Consider the following 27,809-nt stretch of genomic DNA (forward strand, 5'->3'; position numbering starts at 1 on the left):
TGCGCGCCAGGGCTAACGCGCGGCGAAAGGGGCGGGGCCAGCAGCGCCCGCGCACTGGATGGAAGGGCGGTTGGCGCACGCGCAGTGGGAAAGGCGCGAAAAGCCGCGGCCTCAGGGGAGGTGGCGCCATGGCTGATCCGCCCCCCACCCCCTCAGGAGCCGCTGGTCCCGGCCCTACTGAGAGCAGTTGATAGGACACGACCACACACGAGCAGGGTTTAAAAAAAAAAAAAAAAAAAAGATCTAAAATACTTTTATTTAATAATTAAAATCTGTTGCTGAGGAGACTGATATACAATGTAATGGCGGCTGTACAGGGGATGCCGTGAGGGAAGAGCCCCCAGGGGGCGCCGGGCCAGGGCCCGCATGTTGCCACACTGGTCTATGAACAAGGCAAAGTTCTTCTCTCCCTTCCCCCCTCTCCCACCCCAGTGGCATTCTCACATGGTTTCGGTTTGGTGTATAATACAGCAGTGGCCCATACCAGATTTTTTTTTTAAACCCACATTTAGGACGAATTTTTCTCTCAGAAGAGAAATACCCCCTTTTTAAGGTCACTTCTTAAACCTATTCTTCCCCTCCTTTCGACCCACACAGTGAAATTTTCAAGTTTCCAGTAGGTTTAGCTGTAAAAATGAGAAAAAGGCAAGCTTCAACCCTGATTTGGGAGAGTAAAAAAGATCTGAGAGAAAGCCACAGTAAAAAGGACTGACTACTCTCACACAGTTTCCTCAAATTAAAAAGTTTTTTAAAGGCAACAGTCATTTTTCCTGGTTCTGTAATTTGTTAAACAAGCCTAGATATCTCAAGATCTGTTATTAAGATCACAGCAAGTGTGAGAGAGTGCAGAGCAAATGTTTTATACATCTATTGTTTTTCTTTTTTTTTTTTTTTTTTTTTTTACAAAAAGATGCAGCATATGTTAATATCTATACAATTCCCTTCCAGGACAACAAACTGTTGGTCAGTAGTGATTCAGGGCATTAAGGACATGACAGAAACAAGCAAACCCTCCCCCCAAAATACCGAGTCCCATGTCAGTTGTCTGCCAGGGTTCTCTGTACATAGCTAATATACACACATGTGCTTCCGAGCACACGCTCTCCTCAGCTTCCCAACACTAGAGCTGCCTTTTTTTTTTCCTCCCTTCCTCATGGAAAGGAGAAGGAAATGAGGAATTGCACTCCCAAGACAAGTCTGTACAACTGGGGAAGGAAGGGGTCGTTCCCCTGGGCACAGTCTCCTGGCAGAGTCATATTGCTGAGCCACACGAGGTATAGTGTCAGTTCCAGCCTGATGGCATGAGAGATGTGTTTGTTCCAGTGAAATGCTACATTCAGACAGGATTCCCCTTCCCCGGCCGAAAGCCCTTTTCCAGATATGTTTGGAAGGCAAATCTTGGAAGAGCCGAGGTTCCACCCTCACTGTACTGCCTAGGACAGGAATGCAGAGAACTTCCAGGCCTCCTGGTTTCTTGCTCCCTCCTTGGAATATTAAGGTCGATGGTACCTGAAAGCCAAGTGAAAAATCTGAGTGTTATCCTTGGAACTCAGGTTAAATGGTTACTTGGGCACTACAGATGGCCAAAGAGAGTAAATTGAATTGTCTCAGAACTCTCAGCCCTCAGGGAAGCTGTTAACATCAAACCATTTCACCTCCTGTGCTCTGCACTCAACTTTGCCACATAGAGCTGGAAGAAAAAGAATCACTTGGGCCATGATCCAGAGGTGACTACACAGATAACATCCAAGGTAACTCATTAGCAAGGTGTTCCATGGCTGTGGCTGCAGCTCTCTAGCCCCAGAAAAGCTCACTCCAGTTGCAGCTTCACACTGGTTTCAGACACACCTCAAACCTGCCACTGGTCACTCTGAGCAGTGGATGGAAGCCCCAGTTGAAGGAAAAACAACCCGCTCTGTTGTTGTGAAGCTACTGCTTCAGTCACTCCCCAGGACCGAGACAAAAAGGGGTATTCAATCTCCAACTGCCGCACAAATAATTCTTCTAAGGTTTCAGTGTTTTGCCCCTGAGCACTGTCCTTGCAGCACAGCTCTGACAGCTCCAACAAGACTGAAACTCTTAAGTAGCACATTCTCACCTGGTGAATTGCTTGCTTTCCTCATGCACTTCCATTTCACAGCTCTTAAACTCATTCAGTTCTTTCCTGATGGCCGCCTGCACAAAGAGGGAGATTTTTTTGTAAAGGAAGGGCTCATATTGCAGCAGCCACTCCAGCTTTCGGAGTCCATTAACACCAAGCTGAATTTAATCTGCCCCTCCACGATAAGGGCTGGGCAGTCCCCAGAGGTGGCTGGGGAGGACAAGGACAGATGGCTCCATGCCAGCTTCTTGAGCTGGAACGTAAATGCATTGCTATGACCAACACCCAGTATCCTTGGTGTGTCCAGAAAAGGGAATGCGGCTGGGGAAGGGTCTGGAGTAGCAGGAGTGGCTGAGCTGGGGGGGCTCAGCCTGGAGAAAAGGAGGCTCTGGAGGACCTTCCTGCTCTCTACAACTCCCTGACAGGAAGGTCAAGACAGGTGGGGGTCAGTTGCTTCTCCCAGGTAACAAGTGACAGGACAAGGGGAAACAGCCTCAAGTTGAGCCACAGAAGTTTAGATGAGATACAAGGAAAAATTTCTTCATGGAAAGGGCTGTGGTAGAATCACCATCCCTGGAAGCGTTCAAAAATGCGCAGATGGGGCACGTGGGGACATGGTTTAGTGGTGATCATGGTGGTGCTGGGTAAACAGTTGGACTCCATGATCTTCAAGGGCTTTTCCAACCTTAACCTTAATTCCATGATTTTATGATTCTTACATCACTCAGAAGCTGAGACAGAAGGCAGGCTGGCCTTCAGACTGTGCCCACCTGGGCTCCACCTTGCCATGAGGCAGCAGGAAGCAGAGCTGGGACAGCGCATGCAGGTGAAGGGACACTGGTGGGGTGGCAGAGGGAAAGATGAAGAGGTGAAGCCAGAGGAACAGAGCAAATCTCCTTGGCTCACACCTTTTTGCACGGGACACCCTGGTCTGGCTCTCCTTGCTGTCTGGGGACAGGACACTCTCAGTTACCTTGTCAGCTGGTGTCAGCTTTGTCCACGGCTTATCTGCTCGTCGGTCATAGTCTTGAGCATCTGTTACTTCCACATATTCATTAAACCTCAGGATCTTCCTGGCCTGCAGCTCTGCCACTGTAGGCCTTTGGCTAAGCTAAACACCAGCAAAAACAAAGGAGGTTAGCCTAAGCATTGTCCACAAAGCAGATCCAGGACTAAGCAAAACTGAAACCAGTTCCCTCACTGGGCCTTAACCACAGACACTACCAGATCCTGCTCGCAGCCTGCAAAGGAACAGGTAAACCTCTTACAGACTGGATACTCCCATTTGGATCACAAAGCCAGGCTAGGGCGCAATCTGGGCCACACTGCCATAGAGAAGGACAGTGAGGGGTTCGGGAACAGCCACTCCAAGGATGAGCCCTGCGTGACACCCCTAAACACAGCTTCAGCAAGGGCAATACTCATGCTTCACACCCACAGGCCCCGAGGAAGCTTTTCCCAGCCATGAGTAACAATCACAAGCAACTTGGTCTTAACAGTGACAAGCAGCTGTTACTTCTGCTCAGCTCCCCCCACACTGCTGTTACTTTAGAAATGGATTTTAGGGAGCCTGGTGTGAAGTCGTGGCTGCTGAAGAGCTGTGTTAAAGCAGCCAGGCCAGCAAACCTTTCAAGTGTCAGGTGCCAAATTTAGTTCTCATCTCGCTTGTTACACTTTCTGCCAGCTCAGATCTGTCACTAACAAACATGGCCCTCCTGCCAACGGCTCACCGTGGGTGACAGTCCACATTCCAAAGTCACTGCACTCCGAGGGCACTGGGGACACTTACACAAGAGCCCTGTGACCTCCCCCACAGCACAGTACCTACAACGTGGTCATTGCCACCATGCCCAGCAGCCCTGCCAGGTGGCCGTCACTGTGGGAGCCAGCAGTACCTTTCTGGTGAGCCGGCGCTTGATCTCGCGCTTCTCAGCTTGACGGTCAGCTTCATTTTTTGCTGCCAAGGGGAAAAAAAAAACCCACCATTTTTCATGTAAGCATCAGGCTTTGAAAAGTGCTTTCTAGGCTCGAACAAAGGAGAGTATTGAGCTGGATCAGATTATCTACAGATCTAAAGGCTTAGGACAGGCAGAGTGCAATACAACTCAATATCCTGTGTCACCTCCTGAACTGGCAGGGGCAAATATGCCCCTTACACAGCACCAGTGAGTCATTCTCATGTCCAAGATTAATGGCCATATCACCAAAATACATCCAAGCCACTGTGCAGCTCACTCCTTCCCAAGGCTATTATAGTTTAAAAGAAAATAACAGCACGGATAAATATTTTAAATGGAAACTTCCTGAACTGACATTCCCATTTCCTCGAGATGTTTATTTAAAACTTTTCCAGAACAAGATATGGCCAAGAGAAACAGTCCTGACTTTGTGATGCACTGCTGCTTTTGAGATCATGCAAGGCAATGCTGTAATGTCTGGAACACAAATAAAAGTCCAGCCCAAACAAAAACACCTTTAACAGTTCTTGCTGTGTAACAGCAGAGTCTGAACCAGCCCACACACTCTTCCCTGGCAGGCATGGGACTGCTATTCTGTCCATTATCATATGATCCCAGAATGGGTTTGGTTGGAAGAGACCTCAATGATCACCCTGTTCCACCCCCTGCCATGGGCAGGGACACCTACCACTAGACCAGGTTGCTCCAAACCCCATCCAACCTGGCCTTGGACACTTGCAGGGATGGGGCAGCCACAGCTTCTCTGGGAAACCTGTCCCAAGGACCTCACCACCCTTACAGGGAAGGATTTCTTCCTAACATCTAATCTAAATCTCTTTCAATTTAAAACCATCCCCACCTGATAAAGTAAGATGTTAAAGGCAAGATGTTAAAGGCTACTCACGCTGAAGAATGTTCCTCTGTTCCAGTTCTTCTGCAGTCGGTCTCTGACTCAGTCGCCTGAAGAAAAGTGTGACAAGTGCAGAATGTTGTATCTGGTCACTCATCAGTAGCAGATGAAGGATAAAACTGCCTGGTTTCAGTGCATTAGACAGCCTCCTCCACACTCCTCACTCACCACTGAGGATCACTGCTACCCTGTTTTACACTCTGCTTTTCTCAAACAGCTGCTTGGCCACTGGCAAGCTTTGGGAAGGGCTCTCCAGCTCAGAAGCAGCTTTGCAGGGAGCTCAGCAGAGCCTGGACTGTCACCAGCCCCAGATTCATCCACCACCAGCACCCACCCTGCATCCATCCACACCTTTCTACACCATCTGTGTTTTACATGTCTGTAATCCTTGAGATCTTGCCCTCCCAGGTTTGGGATATAGTTCCAGCTCCAGGAGGAACTCCCAACCTTTCCAACAGAGGAGGAACAGCAACACTCAACCTCCCAGCCCTGCTCCAGCTGCTGTGCCCAACCACCCACCCTATTCCAGCACAAGCTGCTTGGACAAGGGACCAACTTTGCCCAGTCCCACCCCGCACACACTTACGCCAGCAGCTCAGCTGAACATCATCATTATCTGTACCTGATCAGCGTTGTCCCAATCTGGTGACGGATTTCGTTCCACTCCTCCTTGCTCTTCCGAGGGAAGACAATCTTCTCCTCCTGTGGTGCAGTTGTGTTCCCCAGCTTTATAGCGAGCGTATCTTTCCTCTTCACTTTGTTGGCCAGCGTGCCTGTGGGGAGGGAGAGCAATGGGATGCAGCTCAAGGCTGCCGAGCCTGCCACAGCAGTCCCAGCCCTGTGTCCCTGGCAGTTGTGATCTCCCTGAGGGAGAGCTGTCCTCTCTCCTTGCTCTTCCCAAGCTCTGCACTGCACAGCAGCAGCAGCCAGCACTCTTGTGTAACACCACATGCTCACCTAATGCTGTCCTACCTGAAGGGCTGGGACAGCACAGGCTGTCACAGAAGCCATCTGCAACTGAAGGGGTGCACTCAGCAGGTTTGGCTGCAGAGCCTTGGAAAAAGCGAGGCAGAGGACGTGTGCTACATCATGCAACCAAGAACCAGTGCTTTGATCCAGATCTCAGTGCTGCCAGGCATGAGTTCAGCAGAGCAATAAAAAAAGCCAGCTGTAATGTCAAAGCCTTACTGTTATGGCTTTCATCTTCTTCCTCATCCTCATCATCTTTATACAGGATGGGCCCCTCCGAGTCAGAGTCGCTCATCCCTTCGTCTCCTTCCTGCTCCTCCGGGAGGACCTGGGGTACCAGTTTGGGGATGACTGTGACAGATGGCACATCTCCAATATACACACGAGGACCTGAATTCTGCTCCTCTTCCTGGTCATCATCTTCCTCTTCCTCATCGTCTGGACTAACAAGAAGCACACTATTACACCTCTGAATGAACACATGGCACAGGGGCTGGGGAATATCCCTAAAATCAATACCTCCTTATCTCTCTTCAGGGAAGTCCAGAAACCAGAGGTGCAAGAGCCACCACAGGATTCTGCACCGTCCCCTCTTTTCAAAGCACAGGGAGCTCTGGCCGAGGAAATGACAGAGGCAGGTTCTGCAGAACCAAACAGCCCTCTGACCCCACTACTTCGTGACATGGAGATTCAGCTATAGCACAAGACAGTCCTTTTCCCACTTATGTTTAGCAAAATGAAAGGCTAAGGAAGGCCACAGATGGATGGAATCTGGGACCTTGTTTCGTCTTGGTGCAGTTACAGACAGTCCAGGCCTGGATTCCTGGCATCAGCCTGTGCTTGTAATCTGGAACCCATTTCCCTTTGTGAGCAATAAAATCCCAAACCCAGGGGTAATTTCATGGGGAAGATGCTCTGGCTCTCAAGAGGCTGAAACACAGAATTGGCCAATAGGGAAAATGGTTTCAGCAGAGACCTAAGCCCTGCTCAGAGCCATCCCCACCACCACAGCACTGCAGGACTTGGGAGAGCCAGCACACATACTCACACTTTGAGCATCTCAATGGTGACAGGCAGGGACCTCGTCCTGCCCAGGGTGCTGTTGTCTTCTCCGAAGCCATCATTCTCAAAGAGCAGCGAGTGAGCCCTGTGGGACCCCTCGGGAGGTGGGGTGACAGGCAGAGGGCTGGCCAGAGCCTGCTGGATACGAATGTGCAGTGGGATTTGGGGCAGGCGAGGCAGCACGTGGGGTTCGCCAAACCCTTGCTCTGCTGTCCTCTTCGACACTTCCACGGACCTGAAGTCTTCAGGAGGAGGAGGAGTCTCCTTGGGCAGGTCCAGAGAGCACGGGGGGTCTAGGATAGGGGTGGAGGTGGGCAGGGCCACACGTGGAGGTTCAGGGGGTACATGGGTGGGCAGCGGCGGCGAGGGTGGCGGATAAGCTGAGGTCACGTGCAGTGGAAGCGGTGCGGGGCGATTCACTGTCACTGTCCTGTCATTTGGGGGCTTGGATGTGACAGCCTCTGACACGTTGTTAGGCAGGAGGCCTCTCTTAGGGGGGAGAGGAGGGGAAGGCTTGGATAAGGCTGTACCACTGGTCATTACTTGGGAAAGTTCAGCTGAAAATAAAAACCACAAAAGCCACAATGTTTAACAGGGTATTTTTCCAGATATCCTTCACCAGTGTGGAAAAAGCACAGCAATGCACTCAAGAGCCTTGGACTAAGCAGCCTCTGCTGTTTTTTACTGGAATGTCATACCAGAAATACCCAGGTTGCAAGGCTCTAGTTTGCCCTTCCTGCAGCAAAGGTAAGACTTGGGGGAGCAGCCAAAAACAAGCAGGCTGAGACAGGTTTGTGCATCCCGCTGCCTCAGAGAAAGAGGAATGGCACCGGCCCTTGAACGACAGCACAGGAGCCTGCCTAGGAATGCAGTTATATGGGCACTTTATGGCTGTATTTACAGCATGAAAGGAATCCAAGACATCCAGGACACCCCAGATTCCAGTTGTGTTAACGGCTCCCCTGCACATTAAAGAACTTCTTGGGAATTCTCAGAAAGTCTTAAAGTCTTATTTTTTGCTTAGAGCTGCAGGCAGCAGTGTGCTCCCCCCACTACTATTCCCCCATCAGACCCAATCTAAGAACACCCCACTGCCAGCAACTCCTCAGGATGAGGTTCTGCTTTACTCCCTCTGAACTCTGTTCCTTAAGCCCCATACAAACTCATCTGCCACTACAAAGTAACTAGAAAAACTTCCAAAAATACCTAAAACCATTTAGTCTAAATATTTGTTGTTTGATGGAGGAAAGAGAAAGAAATGGAGACATGAAAAATGCCTGCAGTGGGCAGTCACAGGATCTTCAAACCCCTCTGTTCCTAGGGAAATTGCACCAGTAAAGACTGCTCTTGCTTTAGGAGTTTTCAGCTTTTAACATCCATGTATCCATGGCTTCTGGGGCTCGTAGAGGCTTTGCTGCACATTTCCCTGGAGCGGGTGATGGTGACACACGGGTGTCTCCAGAATAGAGCTGGAAGAATCCATGGCACAGACGCCACAAGAGGGTGCTGCAAGTGGGAGAGTTTTCAGAGATAAGGCCACATAACTGGAGAGAGGTGGGCACATTTTTGAGATGTTTAGCATTTTTAGACTTTCCCCTTGTAGATTAAGGGCCAGATTGTGCAAAACACAGAGTGCCCTCAGCTCCCGGGCAAGGGACTCCAGTGTCTCCTGAGCAGTGCTCCAAGCCTGGCAGGACCAGGCTTGAGGCACCTCTGGATAAGAGCAGAATTTGAAAGGGAGCGAGGAGCTGGCAGAAGGAAGAAAGAAAGGGCCTGGGGTGGTGCTTGAAGCACCCTCCCGAGCCAGCCCGCTGCCCTCCAATGCAACAGGCCCAATTTCCAGGCTGGTACAGCCCTTGTGACATACGAGCATGGGTAGACCTGGTGCTCCCACACATGCTGTGCTGCCTGTGGCTCCTGAAACCTGCTGGAAGCACCAAGCCCCGAGGGTGCCACCAAGCTTTGGGAAAGCAGACAGCACGCTGTTCCCTCCTTGCTTGTTCAAGTTGATGCCGATTAAATTCCCACTCCCCAAATATTTCCTGAGATTTATTTTCAGCTGTTGCTTGAGGGGATAGACAAAGGGGTGACCTGCACAGTAATACCCTCCCCAGCCTCAGGCTGTAACAGCAGCACAAAAGGACACCCCTGCAGTCAGAGCAGGCATCAAAGACCGGTGGAGAGCTCACAAAGCCAATTCCACTCCTGCCACTCATCCACAGTGACAACACAAGGCTCACACAGCAACACCACAGCTCCAGCTCCATCCTACTGGACCAGAGGCCTGTGGAGCCTCCTCTAAATCTGCCTTCTTATCCAGGAGACAAAAGAGAACTGCCTGTTCTCTCCTCCCCCACACACTCCACAGGTGCTCTGAGCCCAGCCCATGCTGTTGGGAAGAGGCAGGATGGCTCCGAACAGGTGTTGGATACACTGCTGTTTCCAGCCACGTTTTTTTGTTCCACAAGTACCTCCTGCAATTAGCGCTGGGGCATTTCAAATGCCACCTGCAGTGTGTGCAAGCAGCTTAAAGAAAACAAAAAGGTATTTTATGGAGTGCTCAAGCATGGTCAGGCTAATCAAGCCGGTCTGACACACAGGGATGGTTAACACCATACCAAGGTCACTTGCAAAACCTGCCAGAACAAGGTGAGCCCCAAGCAGAGCAGAGCCTCCCATCCACACTGAAAGCAGTGGCCCAGGCTACTTCAGATCCAGCACTTGCACATCCAGCACTGCCTCTCAAACCACACCTGGGTAACACCTCCAGTTTCTGTGATAACAGTGCAGACCTGTCAGACTGAGCTTCCCAGGAGCCTCCCTCCTGATCTGTGCTAACCTCTGCTAACCCTGTCCAAAGATTAGGAGGTGTCTGTGCAAGAATTGCCTGAAACGCCAACAGGCCATCACTGCATGGAAGTCATCCCAACTCTCAATGTTGCATCTTTAAGATCCCCAGAACTCCCACAGAGAACAGAGACTAAATGAGCTTTAAGAAACTCTCACCAAATCTTCTGCTTAGAAAAGTTACAGAGATAAAAACATTGAATTCTCTAAATTGCAGGATTCAGTTCAAATTACAGTTGAGCTGATTTATCCATGGGACAAGACTCGTATGTCAATAGCCCAGCCACAGATTTTAGAGGAGGTGCCTGAGTATAACCACGGAAGTCTGAATTATCCCTGCCAGCTCCTGGTCTCTGCTGTAAGTGGAAACCACATGGCCTGGCAGTGACAGCCACGACAGACATTGTTTGGTGTGATGTGGATTTTTTGGGTTTGTTTGCTGGTTTCGTTCTTTTTTTCCAAGAGCAGCTGAAAGAAGGAATCATCACTAACCACAGTCTCACAAAGCAAAACCTCATCCATCATTCTCCAATCCCAGCTGAATCCCAGCCCCCAGTGAGGCATCAACATTCAGACACTGTCTTAGATTTGACAGAGAACAGGCAGGCAGGGATTCCTTCCTGCAGGTAGCTGTTGGGAACAGATTGGACAGCTCATGGCAGAAGACTCCAGTAATTACTATGTTCCCAGAATACGTGTGTCCTCACTAAACACTGGCAGATCTGAGTCCAAACTGGACTGTTTTCAGGAAAGATAGTCAGACATTCACGATGCAACTAAAAATCTTCCCTTATGAAGGGAAGAGTGTCTTGGAGCAGTGGCTCCAGAACATCTCAGGGTACAAAAACCAGCTTATGGGGTCACTTACCTATTAGTGAGTTGCTATTTCTGTTGACGGGTTTGGGAGGAGGGACGGGAGGCTGTTTGGCAGGAGCTGTGCTGGTTGTACTGGTGGGAACAGTAGTGTTGGCACTGGCAGGAGCAGGGAGCAGAGTCCTGGGGGCTGGGGAAGGGGCAGCTACAGAATTGACTGTCTTTGCTGCTGTGGGGGCTGTGCTGAAGGGGGCAGTTCTTGCAGTGCTGCTGGCAGGCGTTGTATCCTTTGCCTGTGCTTCGTTTGCCTCCTGGGAAGTGGAGGGAGGTCTTTTTGGAGGAAGCAGAGGTTGTCTGGGAACATGTGGCTCCTGAGGTGGTTCCACTTCGGTCCCAGGGTGGCTGCTGGAGGAGCCTGCAAAGGGAGGCAGCTCAGTTTAAGGCACCGGAGGGCCTAGTGAAGATGGGAAGGATCAGATGAGAATTCAAAACTGATTCCAGGAGAATGTGAAGCCCTGATTTTGCGCACATCTGGTTTCTTACCTTGCCTCTTCTTTGGTTCCTCCCCTGGGACAGGCTTCCTAAGGCTGGATGGCTTTGTGGCCTCTTCCTCCTGGCTGGGCAGGTCACAGACCCCAGGGCCCCCAATGGGGATGGTGTGGCCGTTCTTCAGTGCAGGTGGGTTCAGCTTCTCTGGCTCTTCACCGTCTGCAAGGGGACGGGAGGAGAGAAGCAAAGAGAAAACACTCAGAAGGCAGGAGAGAGGAGAGGTGGCTGAGCTGACTGAACCACCATGGAGCCACACCAGCTTCTCTCTGGCTTCTGAAACAGCTGGTCTTCAGTCACCTTCTGCACACGATAGCACAGCAACCCAAACAGCTGGAGCTCAGAGCCCTTGATGTCGTTATCAATGAGTAAATCACACAGCACTGTATGCCATCAAGGGTTTTTCTTCTCCCTGTCCTGCCCTTCCTCCTGTGTTTCACATTAGTGTGCCCAGTGCTGTGCTGCAGCACAGGGAAGTTGTATCTGAAGTCATAAACCTCCAGCAGCTTTTGTATCCACCCTCCATCACGGAGCAGTCACCAACTCCCTGTTGCAGTGCAGATTCCAACGTGAGCCAAGTCATCTACTGCACATGCAATAATAGACTTTCATAAAGTCTTCAGATTAGTGGAAGCACCTCTGTTTTCCTTGTTTCTACCCTGAATTTGGCACAAAAACCACTGCTCGACCCAAAACATCAGCAAGGCAGATTTCCTCACTTTACCTTTGTTTTAATCAGATGTAATGACACAGCTCTAGAATTTGATGTAGCTCACTTTGACTATTTCTGCTTTACAAATTCTAGCATGAAGTTTCCCAGTGTTAGAAGCAAGATCTCTTTTTGGAAAAAACCCATCCAATCCAACCCATGCTTTTGAGGGTCCTTAAACTCCTAATCCCCATGAGGAAATACTCCACCATTCTCTGTAATTGCCCTGACAGGACAAATTTTTGATAGTATTACTCTCAAAAAAAAGACTTGGCATATACCTATAAAGGGAAATTGCCCATTTTGACTGATTCTCAACTCAAGAAAACTCAAATAAATACATCACCCATTTGATTAAAAATCCTTTTCAGTCAGTCTGCTGTCTCTGAAGGAATTGAAGTGTGTGGCACCCCAGGCCCTCTAGGTGCTAGACCCCAGCACACTCTGCTGCTCTGATTTTTGATAATTTATTCCACTGCCCTCCTCACCTTTCCTCTCCTAAGTATTAACCCCCCCTTCCCTAATTCAGAAGCTTCCCAGGATTTCTTTTCCACAAGAAACAGCCTTGGTTCCTGTGAGCAGCTGGTAGACGGTGCTGCCTCACTCACTCACTGCCCTTCCCTGAAACGCAGGAGGCACCAACAGCAACAAGAGGGAGTTTCCTCCCCAGCCAGGGCTGAAACTCAAGGGACAAGCCAGAGATTTTGATGGCAGCAAGTGCCTCTGGTTATCCAGAGTTTTCAGCAAGGGAGACAGGAACAGTATGATCCAGCTTTCATTACCACTCAACCTTGCCTGCACTTCTCTGGCAGGGAGCTGCAGCTCCTGATGGCCTCTCACACCACCTCACTACTCTCAACTTCAGCTCCAGTGACCTTCTTCAAGGTCAAGAGAATCCAATGCCACCTTCTTTCCTTACTCTGAGCCCAGTACCCACATCCTGGAGCCCACAGCCTGCTGACCCCCCTGTCCCCCCCCGCTAAGAACAGCAAAGCCTCCTCTCCCCGCTTCTCCTCCACTTACACCTCTTTCACCTCTACTCCTCTCTTCCTCATCTCAAAGGGTTTCCAGCATCTTTCCCCCTAAGAACTCACCTAAGAAAATTAACTGACCCTGTACAAGCAGGTTTTAAAACTGCAAACAAATACAATAACCCACCCTTGCATCTTATGACTGCCCAAGTATCTTAAACTCCCAGAGGGATTTAGATAATGCGCCTCTAATCTACCCCTCCTGCCAACACTGACTGCTCACTCATGCCAGGGGTTTGCACTTTGTCCAGATTATACCCATCTTCCGTTTCTAAAACCAGAGCAGGTGTCTCAAAGAAGAAAATTCCACTTCTTAGCCAGGCTTCTGTTACACCTGTACAGCATGGAAGATCTCTGCCTCCTCTGCCCTTTCTAGTTGGAAGTTTGGTACCCAAAGTCTTTGATCTCTCTTCCAGTTTCACCCCTGTAACCTCCCACCCTTCTGTACCTGGTGAGCTCTGCAGTGAGGCACTGACACCCTCAGGTAGGTGTCGATGGCATCACTCCAGCACAGCTGTGTTAAGACTTTCTCTCAGTTTTGCCTTCAGTGGTTTGGTCTGAAGGCCACTTTTTCACCTCCAGTTTTCCACTTAGAATCAAACTTGTGCTAGGCCAAGACTGTCTCTGCAGTGTGTGTCCTGAGGTGCAGTTACACGTTGCTCTAAGCCAAGGGCCACACTCCCGCCCATGGGAGATGGGGGGCTGCTATCTCCCCACACCTTCCTGCCCCCTCCCTTGGACCACATCACACAAATCCCAGCCAGGTGACTGGATACTGATCTGACAACTTATTTTGGCAGCATGATCCCAACTTGGAGACATCAAAGATGAAAGAAAAGGGGGTAAGACTTCTTAGACAGCACCACAAACTTTAATAAGCCTAGTGGTGACTATGACACCATACCAGGAAGCATCTCTTGGAAGAAATGCCCCTACCCAAGCAGCTCAGAATTCATCCATTTCTGATTCTTCTCCCAAACTGAGCCCCAGGGGCAGCACCTCTCCAATTTGGAACAGCAGGAGATGAGTGACAGTGTGACAGCAGAGGCTGGCAGGACAGCACAAGGGATCTGGAGCAGAACACAGAGAGGGACAGGATGGGAAGTGACCACAGCAGAGCCCTCCCTCCCTGCAGGAAGGTGTCCCAGATAGGCACTGCACTTCCTCCCTGAGCAGGCTGCCTTCCTCCCAGGTGGGAAAACAGACAAGAGAGAGCACTGAAAAGGGTAAGCCAGACAGGAATCATTTTAGCAGAAAGCCCTTAAATTTGTCTCCCAAGAGTGAGGTTTGGCCAGAGGAGGCCAGAGGAAGGATCAGCTACACAGACACAGGAGAAGTTCGTTTGCAGACTCACCCTGCTCAGGCTCTTCCAACAGAACCCCTCTTTTCACCAGCTCCTCTCTTGGCTTTCGCATAGATATCTTTCGTTCTAAAACTGACATTAAATTGAAAAAAATCACTCAGAAAAAGGGAAGCTTGAAGTTCAGGAAGACTTTTTTTTTCTTTTAAAGAGATTGTCTTGAGGAAATAAAAGGGCTTCAAATTTCACTGGTTTTACATGGATTAAGAGAGAGGAGGAACTGCATGTTCAGACCTGCATTTCACACTGCACTGCTGATCATGGAGCAAATCCTCCCTCCTCACAGCTGCTTGGGGAGCTTCCTTGAAAGAAAGGAATTAATCTGTCTGAAACTACAGCTCCCTGGAAAGATATTTCTGGAGAGATTGCAGGTGCCAACCCATCACCAAAGTTCCATTTTGGTTCTTAACACAGCAGACTCAGGCTTGTGACAGCAAGCCCTTCTCAGATGGATGGAGGAAGGGATACCCACACAGCCCCTGTTACTTTACCTTCTGAAGTCTCCTTAAATTTGTCACTGCTTTTCTTTTTCCTCCACTTCCAGGGTTTGAAAATCTTGCCAAAGCTTGAGAACTTGCTTTTCCTCTTTGTTGGAGGTGTGGTGTCACCTGATTCCAAAACATCTACCCCCATGCTGGCATCACCTGGAGCGTGATCCACCTCTTCAGCTGTAAAGAAAAGAAGGAAAAGAATAAAGAATTACTTCTGTGCTGAAAGTAACAGCTCTCATCTCCCACCGACCCACCCCACACTGGGAAATGGTGGCACATGGTCATGCAAAGAAGGGAACAAGATTCTGTCTGTGGCTCCACTGAGCCCTCACATCAGCTTGGGGAGACACAAGTGGGGTTCCCAATATAAACAGGGCAAAGGAAAACTGATAAGGGCCTTCCTGATGAGACAAAGGTTACAGAATCCCAGAATCGTTAAGGCTGGAAAAGACCTCCAAGATGATTGAATCCAATCTGTGACCAATCCCCACCTTGTCACCAGCCCAGAGCACTGAGTGCCACGTCCAGTCGTTCCTTGGACGCCTCCAGGGATGGAGGACTCCACCACTGCCCTGGACAGCCTGTGCCAGGGATTGACAACTCTTTCCATGAAGAAATTCCTCCTGATGTCCAACCTGAACCTTCCCTGGCACAACTTGATGCTGTTCCCTCCTGTTCTGTTCCTTGTGCTCTGGGGGCAGAGCCTGACCCACACCTGGCTGCACCTGCCTGTCAAGGAGTTGGGGAGAGTGAGAAGGTCCCCCTGAGCTGCCTCCTCTCCAGGCTGAGTCCCCCCAGCTCCCTCAGACACATATTAATTTAATTTTGCAGTGTCACAGCTTCGCCCATGAACACAAAACACTTCCCTACGTTTTCTCATCTTCATTTAGAAGCAACTGGTGCTGGACACAAGTCATTACATGAAACAAACACCTTCCAGCCCACTGAGCTGATGTTCACAACTGTCTGCACCCCGAAATCACCAGACCCATTCCAGCAGCTGAAAGTGCCAGATTTTCCCCTCTCTGATCTTCCATCTATAAATAAGGGCAGCAAAGCTGGCCAAGAGCAACAGCTCCACAGGAAAGCGACACAATACAGGCCTGTGCTCCACCTACTGCACTGGAGTCTCTGGAGAACAACACAAGAAGGACACGGAGGCGGGAAGGGACATGCACAAAAACCAAACCAAAGCAAAAAGCCCCACCCCCAAGTCAAAGAAACCACTTTTGAAGCAGAACCAGAGCACAAAACATGAATCCAGGGTCTGTTGATCCTGCCTTGCCTGATGTTGCTGTTTTGGGGTATTTGATGGAACACAGAGGAGCACTTACAATGAGCATAATCTAGCACTGCCTGCAAAAAAATAAATCGGTGTGCATGAGCTAAGGGAAGCCAGCTGTTGCCCACTCCATTGCAGAATTTCCAGAGCCAGAATCCCTCAGCTTCAGGACTAGAGACAGAAGCACTGCAGAGCTCCATGGAAAAATCCTATGGAGAAGAGAGACATCCCCCAGCCCCCACCACGCCCAGCAGGCTGGAGTGTCCTGATACAAATGGCACTCAAGTGTCTTCTTTTGGAGCCCCCTAATCAGACATTGTGGAGCTTGGGAGCACAACAGACCTTTCAGTCAATCTCAGACAAGCCTGTGTGATGTGCCTGCAGAACAGGCAAGGCCCCATAGGTAACAGGAAAGTTCAGCCAAGAATCCCATCTCCCGAGACAAAGAGATTGGGAAAAGAATTTTAGGGGAAAGCTGCTTCACACATAGGACAAAGAGCAAATAATGTATCTTCTGTATCCTACAAACCTCCACTGAGGATACAGGCCCTGATGTGAAAAAGTAGATTCCTGTCAGTATAGGGAAGAGCATGTTCAGGACACAGACGAAAAAACACAAAAAAATGCATTGTTTGATGCAGCTTCACCTGCAACCCTGTAGTGCTTCCCAGCATGAGATTTCAGATCCCAGGAAGGATGAAGCACAGGTAGCCACAGCCATGGGCTCCTGAGCAGCCTCAGGCCACGGGGCTGGGGACAGACTACCACTGTGTCACTGCAGGACAGACAGACCCCAGGTTTTCAGTCTGAGCACAAATGGAATGGAAGATCACTGAAACATAGGGAAGAAAAGAACAACAGAGGGAAACCAGAGAGCGTTTGAGCCACTGTTTGGTTGTTGGATGTACTTTTGTTTAAATCAGCCCCATAACAGTAAGTCCCTCACTTTCTACCAGTCAAAACCTGATGTCAGCCAACATTTATTTGAAAAAGCAAGATCAATTCAGCATCTGAGATGCTTTTAAATAAAAAAACCAACAACCCTGACTTCATAACAGGAGATAAATTGGGTGGAAAATAACATATACCATGTCAGCACTGATCTGTGATTTTCTGCAGGGATGGAGGGAGGGATGGATGGAAGTGGGGCAGAGAGGGGGAGATGTGGAAGGCATTTCAAGCTCCCAGAAACCCAAGAGGAATTGTCTGCATGTTTAGAGGCACTTTCTTCAGAGACCAGAGCATTAGCCCTGGAGTTGTATATGCAATTTTAACAAGCAGTATTCACTGTGCTCAACAGAGCATTCCCAAACCTCACCAGGCAGGCACAAGCACTTGCCAAGTGCAGGCTGTAGACTGAATTTGAATCCCAAGTGTCATCAAAGGCATTTCCCTCACCTTTCCAAGGAGAACAGTGCTGAAAACGTAGCAGTACCAAGCTTGCCTTATATCTCCCCTTTCCCCGAGCTGCTCTGAGGAATGTCACTTATGTGCTGCCTACCACCCAAGATGTCAGAGTGCTGCACTAAGCAAAGTAAGTTATTAAGAGAAAACCATCAGGTCCAGGGATTAATGAAGAGCCCTTAGCACGCTGAGATGTCTCCATTTCCAGTTAGAGGGAGAACAACAAGCATTCCCCTGCCACTGTCCCCTCCAAGCAGCCAGGGAGGAGCAGAGGACATGAACGGATGAGCCGAAACTGCAGGAGACACAGGATACCTCCAAAGGAGGAGCAGCTAACAGCAGAGAGGGTGGGGAGAGCCCACATGTGACTTTACTCCTGGCAGAACCTCCTCCAGCAGCTCCTGCAGCCCAGGTCCAGCTGTCAAAGCAAATACCATCCCAGGGTGGAGTCTCACTGCCAGAACAGCAACCATGCAGGTGAACATAGGAGGTTTCACAAGACCTTCACATCAAGAGCAAATCACTCAGTCCTGCTTCTTTGCCTCACTGCTCCCTCGGCCGTGTTACAACGGCTCGTAGGATCCTGCTAAGAGTCAGGTGTTGTCCACCACAGACACTCTTGGTTTTGTTGGTTTACAGTCAGTGTGATCAGTTCCGTGCCCAAAACCAGCCAGGCAAGAGGGGGAGACAGGCACACTAGAACACAAAACTGTCCAAATCCTTTCCACCACCTTTTTGCTCTGTGTAGAATAAAACTTGACATGTTACTATACATTCTGAGACCATTCCAGCCCACTGGTCACACTGATGCCAGGGAAGCAATTCCTTCCCTGATCCCCACTGGGATTCGTTCTGTCCTGTTGTGCAGATGACAGGAGAGCCTGTCCTACCTTTCCACAGCACTCTTCCTTTTCCCATCCCTAATTATCACAGGGACATAGACATTTAAAGCAGTCTGTTGTGAAGCAATTATGAAACTGAGGACTAATGAGCAGGTGGATCAGCAGCTGGAGGTGAGATTTACAGATCTGCATTCAAATAACCTTATTGTTCAGTGATTGTTTAAGTTAGATAGTGCTCACACTCCCTCCAAAATGAACCTTCCCTTCCATTCACAGCCCATTTCTAGCTCAAATCTCCACAAAATGCTACAGAGGACATTTCTTCCTTAGGAAGGCAGAGAATTCACCTTGCTGAGGCTGTGCCTCCTCCTGCTCTGCTCTACAAGGTACAGGAGGGTCCTTAAGCTGCTTTGCAATGCAAGGGGGAAACCCTTCCTTATCCGAGTCATGCACTGGGAAACCGGCAAAGAACCACAGCACAGTGCCCAGGGAACGAAATGGGGCAAAGAAAAGAGGAACCAAACTTTGAGGGAAGGGAGGGAAGCATCAGGAATCTGATGCCTTCACCCGACCTGTCCCTTTCTCAGCAGCAGCAAGAGACCTGCCTCACCCTCACCATGGTGCCAGGCTGGAAAACCCATTTTAAACACATGGGAAAGGTTAAATGAGGTTACACAGCCCTGGGTGAAGCCAGCAGAGTCCTCATGGGACGGTAAAGAGATTCCCAGCTGGCAGGTCCCTAAAGTGACCCCATGCCAAAGCAGGGCCTTGTTTAACCCTTCTGGAAGTGGTAGTCCACGCTTTGGAAAAGTGACCCTGGAGGTGGGAGAGCCCCACAGAACCCACCCTGACAGCTGGATGCTGTGGCTTAATGTTCCAACAGAGCCCCAGCTGAGGAAAAATCAGGAATAAAATATCTGCTGCAACTTCAGCACGTTGCCTGATGCTCCCGGGGGAGATGGCCTGGAACACTTGGAGCTCAGAATCCAGCTGGTCCAGGGACAGCGTGATGCCCCAGCTGCTTCCCAGCCAGAGCCTCCTGCCATTTCAGATCCGCTCTCCCAAACACTTAAGCTGTTCTGATCTCATTTTATCCAAACAAGCAGGTGAATTTGAGCTGTTTAAAACAGCAGATTTGTGTTAACCCAAAATGTTTAGACTGAAATAATCTAGGGAAACGTCACAAAATTGGCACAGCCTGAACACACAAGAAGGCAGGAAAGCTCCAGCAGTGCCAAGCAGCTTGGGATGCAATTCTCTATCGGTTTGCCTGGCCAGCTGGTCCTTCCAACCCTCCCCTGCAGACATGATTTTGCTCATGCCTTGCAGTTAAATATCATGCAGAAAAAAGCTCTTTTCCCACTGCGTCTTGTGGAGTTGCACGACCCCCAGTCTTCTTTTTTTTCCAAAACAGAGAACCCACAATTGGTCTCTCACACCCTCAGCAAGTGGCTGTGGTGATGTGTCACCTTTTCCCAAAGGTCCTGTCAGGCTTGAGGCTGCCATTCCCATTAAACAGGGTGAAGCTTTCACTTCCACCACTGCTCTCAGTGGGTCAAACTGGCACAACCAGGATCCATGGGGTCAATTAAAAACCCCACACGCAGTCACACCATGGCCACGCACACACGACACCCCAGCAGGCAGCTCCCAGCTGGCCCTTAGGAGTCCCACCTATAAATGTCACAGTTTAATGGTCACACCATGGGCCAGAGAGAGAAAGCCACCACGTGAGCAAGGAGAGTTAATCCCCATCTTCAGGGCTCAAGCCCCAAAACACCCTTTTGTAGAGCCAAGCACTGCCAGCCTGGAAACAGGCACAGCAGGGACGTCAGGGACCAACAGGAATAACTAAAAAGCATTTCTTCCGTTAAGGATCATTTCTCACGTGGAAGATACCTGCAACGGTTACATGGAATAGTGGCACCTCTGATGCACAGCATTAAAGAATCAAACCCAACCTGGATCTAGTGCAGGGCATTCCAGAATTAATCCTGGTGAGTTTTTAAACTGTTTTAACTCAGGCCACACATCCTCAAAAGTCACCCTGGCTATGGAGAAATGTTGTTTTTAAGCTAAAAATCACTTCAGATCCAAGTCTCAGACCACAACAAAGCAAGGCTGAAGGCTGTGAAGAAATCAAAGGACTGCATCTCAGATAATGACAGTTCATATCATCTTGAATATACCTAGGAGAAACACTACTGATTTTCAATGTCCATGAGGAAAATGGCACAATCCTTTAAGGATGTAGGGTCAGTGAGCCCCAGGACAGGACTGTAGAACAGAGCTGCTTTTCTCCCCCAACCACTTCTGCAGACATCCAAAGGCTGGTGGTGCAGTCTAACTCTTAAGAGAAGCCAGGTATCACCCTCCTTGCACTACAGTGGGCTCTTTGCCCCAGGCCTTTTCTGAGATGGTAAATTCTGGTACACCTTCATGAAGAGACCTCTTCATGAGGAAACATCCCTATTTTGATGTGTAAACAGACTTGCACAGTGTGTAAATTGTGAGCTTGGGCCAGATTCCTTCCACAAACCAGAGTTCACCCGATCCATCTCTTCTTGTAGGAGTTACTACGGGATTTCCCCAAATCTTCCTTTTCTGTTCATAAGGAGCTTGCTGGGCATTTCTGTCTTTGGGCAAATGAAGTACTTCAGTGCCACAGCAGCAACTCTGCTTAATCACCCTTATTTCCCTAGGGAACGCACCTCCCTGAAGTTCTGCCATCGAACAAGCCCACAAGGTGCATCGGGAAGTTCTGCTGGGAATGTGGCTGCTCATTACACACCTCAGGTACCTGGAATACATCAGTACCTGTGGCTCCAGCGGGACCATGGCAGCCCTGAGCCAGCACCGAGGCACTGCCACAAACCTGCTCGTTGCCACCACAGTGTGGATGCACAGGCTGGAGAGCAACGCAACTCCCTCCTTTCCCACCCTGCTGTGTCCAGCAGGGCAGTCAAGAATCCCAGAAACTTCCAAATGGTAACAACTCAAAAAGCAAACACTCTTTTGAGGGAAATGCTGTTAAAAGTATCCAAAAAGCACTTTAGGTAAATGTTTCTAAGCTTCCCTAAAACAGCTTTAAAAACTTGGTGTGTGTTTTCCTGAATCATCCAGGGAAGACGTGAATCCTGATCTTAAAGGAATAAAAAGTTGTGGTCACAAAAGCCTCAAATAGTCCCAGCCCTCGGCTTCCCTGTGTTTTTTATGTTTCTAATCACCATAATCTTCACAGGACTCTCCTTAACAGCATCCTGCCACAGTTAACGCAAGAACCATCTCTTCAAGTTCCAGATTTAATCAGTAGGAACTGTGAGAGCTGTGCCATGAAAAAAGACTTCAGAGAGCAAATGAGCAGTTGAGGAAGCACCAGGTCTGCTGGCCCCAGTCTCCAGAAAGTACATCATTACACCAAGCCCACTTCCCTGGAAATCACCACTGCTCTTGGTGTTTGATGAAAGAGCCCAAGATTGACCAGGCCACCTTCTAACAGTGAATAAATCCAAGCAGAAGAACTTTTAATCTCCACTGTATGAAGACAACTGAAGTTTTACTTCTCCCTTCCACTCTCTCCATCACTTTACTTTTAGCAACTCTTGAACAAGACTAGCTGGAGTGAACTGGTGGTGAGGAAGAGAATCTCTGGTTTCATCTGAGCCCTTGGAAATGCTTGATAGGCTCAAAGATATAGAAGTGAAAAATAATGAAAATAATAGACTGTATCTTGAGGGTACTCTGTGTACCAATGTCAATTTCTTCTCTAAAAATTAGGTAATTCCATTTTACAGATGAGGGTGAGCAACTGAGCCCAGCCAGCTGACAGCAAGTGGGAATGAGAGAAAGGCAACAGCAGGATGTGGGAAGTCTCCTCATAGCCAGTGCCTCCCTGGTTCCAGTGCTGGGAACAGCACCCATGACAGACCTGGAATAACACTGACACACACAGTGCTCGGGAAGTGGGGCTGCACCTAGAGCTTAACACAGCTGTGTTGTCTCCAGCCTGTTACTGAGATACCTCACAGTGGAGAGGGAAAACAAACGGGGAGATGATTGGCAAGCCCTTCTTCCCCCCAAAACTGCTATAGCTGCCCCAAAAGCTGGGTGACATCACACACAAGGAGGCAATTCTTGGTGGCTTTGGTCCAGGCTCACTCTCAGGGCTGACTCCTGCCCCATGCAGGTGAACTTTCCCACTATCCAAGTGCTTTGCTAAGGTAGTATCCCTGAATCCATGCCAGTCAGAGGCTGTCCCTTAAAACGGCAGCTTGGAGCCTGTCTGAAGATCAGAGAACACGTTGCACAGCGATTGCATGGAAAATAAGTAAGAGAAAGGAAGGAAATGGAGTTATTTCTCTGGTTTCTCTCCCCAGCTGGGCACAGGTTACACAAGTCCCACATTCCACTCCTCCCAACTCCTCCGTTTCACCTGCAATGCTGCCCTGCCACAGCCCCGAAGTTCCCTCGTCTCCCCTGCCCTCCATTACTCACCAAAAGCACCCGGATTTACCGGCCTCGAGAAGTGCGGCTGCCCCATGAGATTCTGTTCAGAGCAGCTCTCCGGGAAGAGGCGGGAGGGGGAGAGAGGAAAAGTCTACGCTGAGAACACTTCAATCCTTTAAAACAATAAAGCCACACTTCGGATGAGGAAAGAGCCTGGCGAGTGAGGCAGCTCCCAACTCTCATGCCACGGCTCCGGTGTCTGATGGTCCAGCACAGGTCCTGCTCTCCCTGTCCCCCATGGCTGGGCACTTGATTCTCATAAATAGGTGTCCGTGCCAGCTCCCTTCACGCAGGAATGCCTGTCATTCCAGAGCCGAGCTGGCTAGGGCCGAAGCTCAGGAAGGGGAGGAGACAGCCAGCCACGATCCAGCCACTTAGCTGCACAATCCAAATTATCAACACCCCTCGCTCCTTCCTCACATCCAGTTTAGCAAGAAGAGAGAAAAGCTGGGAGCGAGGACAAGGAGAACAGTGTTTTTCTCAGGGATGGGCTTGGAGAATCCATGCACGGCAACACACCAAGGGATTTCACCTCCCAAAATGGGATTAAGGAATTTACAGCCTACCTGTGCCAGCTAAACAAACCAAGGCGGTCAGGGATGAGACAGGCGTTCTCTAAGTGCTGTGGGAGCTGCACTACCCCTTCAAAGAGAGCCTGAGCTGATATGCATCTAGCCAAATATATAATAAAAATACAATTTCACAGCAATTCCCCTCTCTGCTAAAGTTACCAGGAAGCATGTCTTCTCGCTTAATTTGAATTTAACAAGGAAAGTAGAAGTTTAATTTCTATTCATGTGTCACAGCTTGATGGTTAAGGTAACAAACATCCCCCTCAATCATCTGCCTCACAATAAAAGATCTCCAAAGTTTAAATATGTCCACTTGGATTCCTTAATTTATCATTAAAATTTGGGTTAGGACTTCTGTGAACCTGCAGCTTGTTTTCTCTGTACACCCTACAAGAGAGGAGCAGGAAAATCTTTAAGCATCCAGAAGCTTAATCTTAGTTCAGGGAAAAAGGAAAATCAATTTTCAAAAATATACAGGAATTTCCTGCAGCATAAAAGGGATTAAAATCAGGAACCTGACCCCACATGACACATCTAGGTTGGTTTTTCCCCAGTGTAGGAGAAGTTTTAAACAACAGGATTTGCTGCAGCACTTGGTGTCCCTGTCCTTGTTGGGCCAACAAGAGGAGGACTTCAATACGACTGAATACTACCCAGGCAGCAACCCCAATAGGAAAATCTTCTATTCTGGGAAACAACCAGATCCAAGATTGTCCATTTGGGCTGGTGCAGATGGGAACAATCAATGCTGCACACTGCCCACAGCAAATGCCATGGGATTGCAGTTCCCAGCCCCATGGATGGGGGATGCAGCACTACAAAAACATATCCCAAAAACAGGGCAAGGGGTAGTTCTGAAACTCTGTAACACCTCACCTGAGCCACAAACACACCACGAGGACCTTGGTGCTCTTGGTTCCCTCACTAACCTACTAAATGTACCACTGGGCAACTTGCAAATCCACTCCTCATTCAAAGCAGAGCCGTAAAAACATAGGAGGAAGGAGAACACTTGTGCACCTTCTCCACCTGCACTGTGCTTGCCCTCAGTCCCTGGTGCCAGGCAGGTGACCCTCATCCCACAGACAGCCAGAGCAGGTGGAGGAGCTGGAGATCAGCAGAGCTGTGGAGGAGGACAGCAAATACCACTGTCCTCCCTCACGCAGGGCACATGGACATTCCTGGAAGTGTTGCTCTTCCCCAACTCCCACCATGGACATCTCCACGCTCAGGCTCTCACTGTAGGCAATGAACATCCCGATTCCCAGGAATGCTCCTCCTCACTGAAGACTTTTGCTTTGAAGCAAGGAAAAAGCCATTTTTAAAGCCATTTATATTCACTGCCATCTGGCAGAGACCCATAAAGGTCAGAGATAAAGGCAGGAAGATTTCCCCATGTCTGTAAATCAACTGCCCAGCTTGGAAGGAGGTCTGGAAAAAACATCCCTGCATTTGGGAATGCTACAGAATGCTGCCTCTAGACCTGCCTGGCTTCTAAGGAATTAAAGTCACTGCCTTTTCGAAGGCATTTGCTGTGAATTCAGAGTGCACAAAAGCTCTGTTGCAGAACAGATGACATGTAGTAAATTGTTAAAGCACAGCAGCACAATCATATCCTGACCCTTTATTTCTACATTAGTAAAACATGAAACATTAGCCTAAATTTCAATAAAAGATATTTAAATAAATGGTTTTAAATTCACAGTGGCTGCAGCCCGAGAGATGCATGACAGTTACTCAGGCACTGGTCCTGCACAAGGAACTCATCAGGCTGTGAAATAAAGTTCTTTACATTTCTGTATCCTTCATCAGGCCTCAAACACCAGCACAGAGAGACTAACAAGATTTGACAATGGTTGTACCAGAAGTGTTAATATTTCCTCCTGAAAGGCAGGGCTGTGGTGCCCAAGGAGCAAAGAGATACAAATCTGTGTTTCAAATTGCAACTAGCTGTGGACTTAGGCATCATTCAGGAGTACCAGCCACAACTCTCTCTTTTGGGGGAGAAAGCAAAACCCCACCAGAAACCAGCAGACAACGTGCACAAAAGAGCAGAAACCCAGAAGTAACACCAGCATCATTGTTTTCAAGGGTACTCCTGGCCAGGAAAACCTCTCAGTCCGTTCTTCAGCTCTACCTCTAGAAGAAAAGGTGCAAATTCTGTCCCAGGAAACAGAACTCCAAAAAATGTCTCTGCCTCCACTGCAGCCTGAGGTCAGAGCATGAGAACAGCTCCTAAGAAACCCGCTGCTTTCAGAGGGTTTTGTTTCACCACTGGGGAAAAATACAGGACAAAGGAACCCACCCTTGTCCCACAGGACATCCAGGACAGAGGAAAACCCACATTTCAAGCAAGGAAGAGTAATAAATGTCCAAAATTCCCATAATAACGAGAAAGGCCATCTGACTTTGCCATACAGCAACCAGAAGAAACCAGAGCAACTGTTTTACTCCTCAGGGACAGGTGAAGACCTTTCTAAGATTAAAAACTTGGAATAGCAAAGAGCTTTCTAAAGGAGAGCAAAATGGGAAACAGGTGATTGTCCCTTCAGCGTTTTCTTTTAAAACAGAGTAACCAAGAAACCCCAGTTTCATGAAAATTTTACACGATTTCAGGAGAGGCAGATGGCTGAAATAAAAAAAGACAGGCAGCAAACACTCAAACATGGGGTACATGGCCTTCCTCTGAAGTTTCATTTCCTCTCCATCCAGCCCAGCATCCTATTAAACCCCTGGCATTTCCATGTTAATAATCTGTTTATATACATTGTAAAAGGAACTCTTCTGGATTGTTTCACTTTAAAATCTAATGAAAGCCACAACGAGCCCAATACTAGCTCCTCTAATAAAGCCAGTGTTGTTCACATTTCAGTTCACACCGACATGAAATGCTACATTCACCCGTGGTGACTCAGACATTTGTGTTCCATGATTCAGCCACAGGAACATTAAAAAGGACTCCAGCATTATCCCATCCCTGCCGACGATGGAGCTATTTAAAACCAGTGATACTGGGCGTTTTCCTTCAGAGTTCATCACCAAAAAGTCAGCAGGAGCTACAGAGCCTTTAAGGCTCTTTCACTGCAGGAGATGCACCCACTAAAATCCTCACGCGGGGACCACCTCACCAGGAGGGCTGGCAGGGAGGAGAAAAAGTGGCAGCACCACAACTCTGGAGGTGTTTCATTCCAAGCATGGAATGGTGGTTTAAAGTCTATCTCATTTCACCCCCTGCCATGGGCAGGGACACCTTTCACTAGACCAGGTTGCTCCAAGCCCCATCCAACCTGGCCTGGAACACGCTTCCAAGGAGAGGCAGCCACAGCTTCTCTGGGAAATCCATTCCATTCCCTCACCACTCTCACAGGGAAGAACTTCTCCCCAATATCCAATCTAAGCCTACTCTCTGTCAGTTTGAAGCCATTCCCCCTTGCCCTGTCACCCCAGGCCCTTGTAAATAGTCTCTCTCCACCTTTCCTGCAGGCTCCCTTCAGGTACTGAAAGGCCACAACTAGGTCACCCTGAAGCGTCTCTCCTCCAGGCTGAACAAGCCCAGCTCCCTCAGCCTTTCCTCACAGGAGAGGTACTCCAGCCCTCTAATCAACTTGGTTTCACCACAGTTTTTGTTTTCAGTTTTGGAAGAACAAGAAAATGAAAAAAATCTTGTATGTATGCATAACAGCTCTGGGTGCCTACAGAGATGCCCCTTTTCTGAGCTGTGCTCCAACACTGAGCATGTGGAGCCATTAGCGAGGGCAGCAGAGCAGAGGGAACAGGCAGCAGAGGCCAGGGAGTCACTCTGAACAAACGAACACAACGTGACGCTTTTCCTTTCTCCTCACATGGAACAAGAAGCCGGTGTGGAAGTGGAAAATTGGTTATTTATAAGGCAGCTGGCATCACATTGTTTGGGCCCTGCAGACTTTGATGGTTCAGATGAGACAAATGTGAGCTAACTGCTCCTGCACCACATGATTTCCTTCATGCTTCCTGTGACATTTCCAAGAGGGAAACTCCTATTTCCCAGAGCATTCCAGTCCCCGTGTCCCCACCAGTTAGTCAGCACGGTGCTCCACCTCAGACAGCAAAGGGCAGCAGGTCCAGCACATCAGGGACTCTTGGCACCACCATCAATGTGCTGGTGTCAGGGAAGGTGAGCGTGCCATGTCCCACAGCAGTCCAGATGTTGACCACGATGGAGCACAGCTGGAGGAAGAGATTGCTCTGCCAAGGAGCCGACTGACAGCACTTCCAGCCCCACCTTTGGGAAGGTGAGGCCATGCTCCTGGAAAGGCCTGCAGTCACAGCAGGTAGCAGGAACAAGGAATTGCTCCATTGTCATAGGGAATGGGCTTAAAAAATTGTAAATTAAACTGGGCTTTGGGCCCATAGGAGCTTAGGGCAAA

At 49.1% G+C, this 27,809-nt stretch overlaps 1 protein-coding gene across 5 annotated transcripts in view; it reads right to left on the bottom strand.

The window, feature by feature from the left end:
- Positions 1-265: 265 nt before the first annotated feature.
- The window catches only part of PHACTR4 (phosphatase and actin regulator 4), a 65,397-nt gene continuing 37,853 nt past the window's right edge, over positions 266-27,809 (bottom strand). For 3 of the 5 annotated variants that reach the window (XM_082296508.1, XM_082296509.1, XM_082296507.1), the window contains 12 exons: positions 14,798-14,974; positions 14,301-14,381; positions 11,204-11,368; positions 10,716-11,075; positions 6,987-7,557; positions 6,158-6,381; positions 5,592-5,742; positions 4,964-5,019; positions 3,997-4,058; positions 3,075-3,212; positions 2,099-2,175; positions 266-1,509 (listed from right to left, as the gene is read on the bottom strand). In XM_082296508.1, coding sequence (XP_082152634.1) covers positions 1,494-1,509; positions 2,099-2,175; positions 3,075-3,212; positions 3,997-4,058; positions 4,964-5,019; positions 5,592-5,742; positions 6,158-6,381; positions 6,987-7,557; positions 10,716-11,075; positions 11,204-11,368; positions 14,301-14,381; positions 14,798-14,939 — 2,043 coding nt within the window. In that variant the 5' untranslated portion in view covers positions 14,940-14,974 and the 3' untranslated portion in view covers positions 266-1,493. Of the gene's footprint in view, positions 1,510-2,098; positions 2,176-3,074; positions 3,213-3,996; positions 4,059-4,963; positions 5,020-5,591; positions 5,743-6,157; positions 6,382-6,986; positions 7,558-10,715; positions 11,076-11,203; positions 11,369-14,300; positions 14,382-14,797; positions 14,975-22,819; positions 23,100-27,809 lie in introns of those variants that run through there. The other 2 variants (XM_082296506.1, XM_082296510.1) reach the window with 2 other exon arrangements.

This window comes from Coloeus monedula (assembly GCF_965178545.1).
Source record: "Coloeus monedula genome assembly, chromosome: 24".
In the NCBI taxonomy this organism is placed as follows: Eukaryota; Metazoa; Chordata; class Aves; order Passeriformes; family Corvidae; genus Coloeus; species Coloeus monedula.